We start from the raw sequence: 6,625 nt of genomic DNA on the forward strand, positions 1-6,625 counted from the left end.
CCCCCCCCCCCCCCCAACCCCCCCCCTACACAAAACCCCCAGCACCACTACCAAATAAAAATAAAGAAAAAGGAATAAAAATTGGTTGGATGTTCAGGTAATGTAATACACAAAGAGGATATATATTTATGCATGGGTGTAAATTGCTTAACCAGCTGGATTGGATATCTTGGTAGTTCTGTTACTCTGTGTGCTTAGACATAGAATGTGAAATGTTTAGGTAGATTATCCATTTCCATCACTTCAATACATGATAGACATGATTAAGAAGCTTCATTTTTGTTTTTTAATCTTTGTTGGTGCAGTGACTTGGTCAGACTGTTGGGTGGTGCTGTAGCTGGAATCCATTCCATGACAGATGAGCACTTCGGCATAAGTGTAGTTGAATACATGGCTGCTGGCGCGATACCAATTGGTTAGTCATGTTGTGTGGTTTCTGTCTTGCTCTGTATTTGAGTCTCTGACTTATTTAGTTGACTTCAAATTTTTCGGTTTCGTTCAGCACATAATTCAGCTGGACCAAGGATGGATATTGTGTTACCAGAAAATGGGAAGCAGACTGGATTCCTTGCCCAGGGCGTGGAGGAATACGCTGAAGCCATTATTGAAGTCATTAAGATGCCAGAGAATAAGAGGCTGGAGATAGCTGCTGCTGCCAGGAAGCGAGCCTCCATGTTCTCAGAGCAAAGGTTTTATGAAGATTTTAAGGCTGCTGTACGACCAATCTTTTGTGATGGTACCAAATGATTACAAAATCTTTGTTTCCATAAATACAAGAGATGAGCTTTGTTGCAACATACTTAGACTTTGTCTTATCTTGTCTTTTTCTGGTTTTCCTTGTTCTTTATAAATTTTACTCTAGATTGTGTGTGTACTTTGTCGGTGACTTCAGTCTTGAAGTTACTAATTAAAGGAAAAATATTTTGCCTCTGATTTGGCAATTAGAATAAAAGAGATGGTCCTCCTTTCTTTAGGTTCAGTTAAAGTAGATAGTCAATATATACAGGCACGGTGGGGCGTTACAGATCAAGGCAATCGGAGTAATATTTATGGGTCTAATGTCTGTCGGTGAAACAAATAATTCAATTCTATCTTTAATTCATGTTGAAATCTGCGCAGCTACGTATTTTCTTAGAAGCTGTAAATCTTTTATTCAATTTTGCTGTGATGTTCATGCATTTAGCATGTCCGAGAATTCTTTTTCATTTTATTTATTGTTGGGAAGGTGGGAAGGAGTGGGAATTTATTTTTTAAAAGAAAGAATGATAAGTTTCTGGGAGAATTTGGTCTAACATGTTTTTCTTGGACAGTTTCCTTGGCAATAACTGGACAGTAATAAAGATGCACGTTGCCCAAAAAATGGATTATACATATTCCTCTTATAGGTTTTCAGTGAATAAATGAAATTCGCAATGGAAATTATATATGTCTGACAAGAAATAAATTATCATAGTGAATAAATAAAAGTATCTAAGACTTGTGAATTTAATCTTCATTTACATGTAAAATTTTAAGTTTAATTTCTTAATTTCCGTTTATTCTTTTAGAAATGACTTTCTTTTTCGAGACCAACAGCAAAAAAAAAAAAAGAAGAGAAAACAGTAGCTATGTATTTGGTGGTTGATTTTATGCTCATGGAAAACAATAAGATCATAGTAATTCAGATCCCATTAGGAAAAATATATTGGAGGATAACATCGAGGCCCCCATGTGCACAATTCACTTTGCAAGTGAAGAAGAAGCAGTGTTCCAAGTGCACCGGTGCTGAGTACACTGTTCCTCAGCGTCAGCGACCGTTAATTTCTGCAGTCTTCTCTGTCCAGTAGCTGTTTCCTCAAGTCTTTGGGGGCTTTCAGCGACAGTATGTTTCTTTCTCTCCCTCTCTTTTCTTGTATAATTATTCTTGCCTTGCACTTTTAATATCCCATTGTTGATATAGTTCTAGACATGGTAGAATTTCACATGCTGCTATAAACCAACTGATTGCTCAATTTGTCCTCCGTGAGGCATTGTGGTCTGATCTGGTTGTTTACTACTCTCTCTCTCTCTCTCTCTCTCTCTCTCTCTCACACACACACACACACACACACACACACACACACACACACTCAGACACACGAATAAACAAATAAATACACATGGAGCTCAGACTGGATACTCTTTAGTCCTTACAGATCGAAAATATGTAGAGAAAAGACCAATCTTAAGTTCATCTCCCGTTTATCTCTAATTCTCGATTTGTGGCAAGTACTCAACTTCTCTTGGATCACAGATAAAGGGGGTTTGAGTTGTTTGAGCTTAATTTTGAAGCATTCTTTGATTCCTTCCACTCCTATCATAGGAAGTAAATTGTCACCTAAGAGAACCTCAGGGTACAGCTGCGCGGTTCTCTTCGTATAGTACTCTGACTCAACCAATTGAGTTCTCCGTGCAAAGGCAAATATCTCTATGTACTAGCCTCCGTTTTAAGAGATGCTGCCAGATGGGTTGAGATTATTCACTTGAAAGCAGAGTTGTGCTACATTTTCAGGATGTTTGTTACGTGAACAACTATCAGCATCCACAATTTTTAACTTTTGAGTCATGCTTAAGTCTATCTAGAATAGCAAGCCAAAGAATGAAGTCATCCTTGAAATACAATTCGCGAAACAAAATACTGTAGCCAAGCTAGAGGCCTCTGCCTTGTGGAATTATACATGGTAAACGAACCATTAGAAGCCCCACCAAAGTTGAGCATTGCTCTGACTCTAGTTGGTTATTGCCAGCGATATTCCACAGTCGAATCCGCTACTTTTAGAGTCAAATATGGCTGTCGCAGCAATTAGTAGAGAAAACCTAGTGCCATGGTCCTAAAGGATGCGAAGAACTATAGCATACAGAAATATTACAACCATGTGCAATTTGATAATGAATAAAAATCTGGTACTCTAGAGGATTTAACTCCATGAGTAATTAAGCAATTATGAGGAACTGAGACTGCCCAAAATTTCTTATTTCTAAGTTAACACTGAATGCATCCATTAATTGCAGTAAGAATCCTTATCAGAAGATATTCCAAATTTGATTAAGAATAGCAGTATTTTTGGAACAGTTGTGAGATAGCTCTGATAACCTGTTTCTGTTTAGGCAATATGAAGAGACTAAACCAGTATGTGTGGATACCAGTATGTGTGGATACCAAACAAAACAAGCTTACCATCTTTAGCCACCCTGGATCCCTTATTTGATCAAGTTCGTATTTTACCTAAGATTTTCTCTGCAAGCTTTTTGCAACATCAGTGATCCAGCTCGGAAGAGATAAGCTGGGTGCCTAATATTTGGCAGGAACGGTGTGCCTGTTGAAAACCACCAATGGCTGATCTTTGAGTATCATCAACAGGTAAATCAGCAAAATCCTTTGCACTTTTGGCATATTAGGAATGAACCAGGTCTCCAAATTGATCTACAACCTGTTTGACGAGGAGTATGGATGGACTTCTCATTAACAGCAAACACCAATGAAGAGACAACCCACAAAAAACATGTCCAATGCAGGGAGGAAATTAAATTCCTGCTGAGCAATATTTGTGTTGAACAAACATGTGAAGGCCTCAACGGTGAGTGGAACAGGTAAGGAGGCATAGAATCCCCTTAACTCAACTCCCAGGATTACTATAAAATCGTGGGAAACATAGGTCCAATGAAGGTGGACATAGCTCACAGCTTCAAGCTTATGATAAGAAAACTGTTTTTTTCAATGGATGTACTCAAAGCTTTTGGCTTTGCAGCATTACAGATAATATGCAGATTACCATTAAAATCATCGTAAACTTAGGTGCCATAGTTCATGGCTTCAAGCTTATTATAGTTCTTTTGGCATCTTATGAGTTTACCCCTTATATAGAAGTCTTTCTCCATCTTGTCTTATCAAAAATAAATAAAGCACTAAGTCCTCTATCTGTAATGCTATTTCATTCCCACTAGCATTCTGACAATTACTGATCAAAGATCTCATGGGCGGTTATGTTAGTGATAATCTTGAAAATCAGTGTGTAAATGAAGTTCATTCATGATACTGGCTGGAAGTCCTTGTAATGTCTTCACCTTAGGAACTAAATGATAGTGGTAGAATTAAGAGCAGCAGATAGCTCACCGCCAATGGTTACAAAAGATTGTTGAAAGATGCAATTTACTGTGACTTCACTAAGAGCCAGTTTTATTGGTAAAGTTCTGCTGGAAACAATCAGGACATGGAGCTTTATGCTTAGCCACTTAGCAGTGTGTTATAAATTTCATCTTCACTAACAAATGTGAGTAGACACTCCTACTGCTCAATTGTACTTAGTGATCATCCTCCCTATTTGATCATTTATCCTGAAAATTTTACTCCTTGCTCTCTGTTGAGTTAGTTGTCTGAAGAAAAAAAGCAGTATTAGCATCAGCAACTGATTACCTTTTATTTGTGGTCTTAGCCTTGCACAATTCCTCTTCACATCTCAAGGCTTCCACATAATCACACAGAAGCTTCCTCTTTTGTATTATAAGAGTTCAGTTAGAATCCATATTTGTCGTCAGGCAGTAGACACTTGTTGTTTAGGCTATTGGCACTGAGAAGGAACCTGGGCAACATATGCTTTTCTTGAATTGCTTAAGGGAAGCTTTGCCAGTTTGCTACTTTCTCCACAGAACATATGTAGCGGAACCAGATAATGTTATGTTCCAAGGCCAGTGAGATAATATCTGAATATTTCTAATGCCTTTCGCAAAATAAGAAATACTCCCTCCGTTTCAAATTAGATGAGGTACTTTACTTTTTAGTCTGTTCCAAAATAAATGACACATTTCTAAATTTGAAAATAATTCAACTTTAAACTCTTCATTTTACCCATTTTACCTTTAATGAGAAGCTTTTATAACCACACAAATGTCATGGTCCCACAAAGCTTTTACCCCCTTAAGTTTTTAAGACCATAAGTTTCAAAAATTTCTTCTTTTGTCTTTAACTCCGTGCCGAGTTAAAGTACCTCATCTAAATTGAAACGGAGGGAGTATATAAAAGGTTTATGGCCTCCTACAAACCTCTTAAAGTAACTAACATATTATAGTGATCAAATACCCCGAAGTTATTTTCATATCACAAAAAGATAATAGCCAGACTTCGTCGCATCATATTCTGCCCAATTTTCTTGACATCCTACCTTTTGACCAAGTGAAACGGTTTGCTATAGCTGGCATATTATCAACATCAATTATATCTAGTATTTGATTTAAGTTTTAGCTGCTTGGGTCCTTGCTAGTTTTGGGCGTTTTCATTGTTCAAGAATTTATTGAAGGCATTTCATAGAGTATTTTTTTTTTTTTTTTTTTTCTGTCGCTTTTGGGGGATGTGGGTTGAGTCTATTGATAGTTATTGGACAGCCAGCAATGATATCAAACACTAAGGGAAAACTCGATGATTTTTTTTAAAATTTTTATGAGATGCTTTGTATAATATATATAGATATACTTGGAGAAGAGCTGACATTGTATCACCATAATTTATTACGTACTACTTCAGGCTGACTACCAGCACATCTCAAAGAAGTGCATCACTACAGAAGGTTCAGCACTTCACATATCTCTCTTATATGCTGGGTTTACGAAGACAGATTCTGTAACTAATTATAGCAATATTTTAGTTGCTAATGGTGATCATGTTTGGACCTGACAAATGCTGGGAGCTCAAGTCTGAAAATAATACGCCTACTGTGAATTAGTTATCCGATGATCTTTGAAAGAGAGGAACCAGTGCAGCTTGGTGGTCTAACTCGGTCATCAAGAAAGATTCAGAAGTTTCAAATGGTCGTCCACCAGTAACTGCCAAAACTTATGCAGGGGGTTGTATCTTTCTCAGAACAGAACCGACCTTGAAGAGATCGCCATCTATAGCGGGAGAGAAATTTAGGACTCCCAAGGTTCTTAGCCGGTACAATGGATAAAATGTCTCTAAACTAGAGCTTGGGAGAAATTTGTAGAGGCCTGGCGAGAAAGTGAGGGGAAAAGAGATCTGGACTTCCTGAGGCGCCTACAAATTTGTTTGATGATAGGAAAAGGGGGCTTCCAAAACCAGGCTGGCTGTTTTAATTTTCCTCAGGGTATCTTGTCTTTCGCATAGTATGTTCTTTTATAATTGGCAGTATGGCTTAAATGACACCTATACTTATGCCACTTTGTCTGCTGGTCCTCCTACTTCACTTTTTTTCATCTAGGACACTTTAACTTGTTCAAAATCTATATTTTAAACCCCTCCGACCGTGTGTGTATCTCACTTGCTTGACGTGGATGACACATCATATTCTACGTTATTTTTTTTATATTTTATCTACTAAAAACACTTATTATATACTATTCCTTAAAGAAAAAGAAAAAGAAAATCATTCCCGAGGTCAGAATTCTTTGAGCTGCAAGCATAAGGAGATACGTTTGCCCGCTTGAAGGTAAAGGAATTCATCCTTCTATCTTTCGGCATCTTGTAAATAATTACATTTGTGGACTCAAAAGCTAATTGAAAAATCACTAATTGAGTTGTTTTTCTTTGTCTTTTTCTTTTGGGACAGAAGAAGAAGAAGAAGCGTGGGGGGGGGGGGGGTAGAGGGAGGTGGAGTGT

General features: G+C 37.6%; 1 protein-coding gene across 2 annotated transcripts in view; it reads left to right on the top strand.

Annotated features, from left to right (window-relative positions):
- The window catches only part of LOC109206540 (GDP-Man:Man(3)GlcNAc(2)-PP-Dol alpha-1,2-mannosyltransferase-like), a 5,245-nt gene extending 4,260 nt beyond the window's left edge, over window positions 1-985 (top strand). For both annotated transcript variants that reach the window (XM_019369370.1, XM_019369378.1), the window contains exons 7-8: window positions 306-415; window positions 503-985. In XM_019369370.1, the coding sequence (XP_019224915.1) occupies window positions 306-415; window positions 503-747 (355 nt within the window). In that variant the 3' untranslated portion in view covers window positions 748-985. The remainder of the gene's footprint in view (window positions 1-305; window positions 416-502) is intronic.

Source organism: Nicotiana attenuata, chromosome 2 (genome assembly GCF_001879085.1).
Source record: "Nicotiana attenuata strain UT chromosome 2, NIATTr2, whole genome shotgun sequence".
NCBI classification, from domain to species: Eukaryota; Viridiplantae; Streptophyta; class Magnoliopsida; order Solanales; family Solanaceae; genus Nicotiana; species Nicotiana attenuata.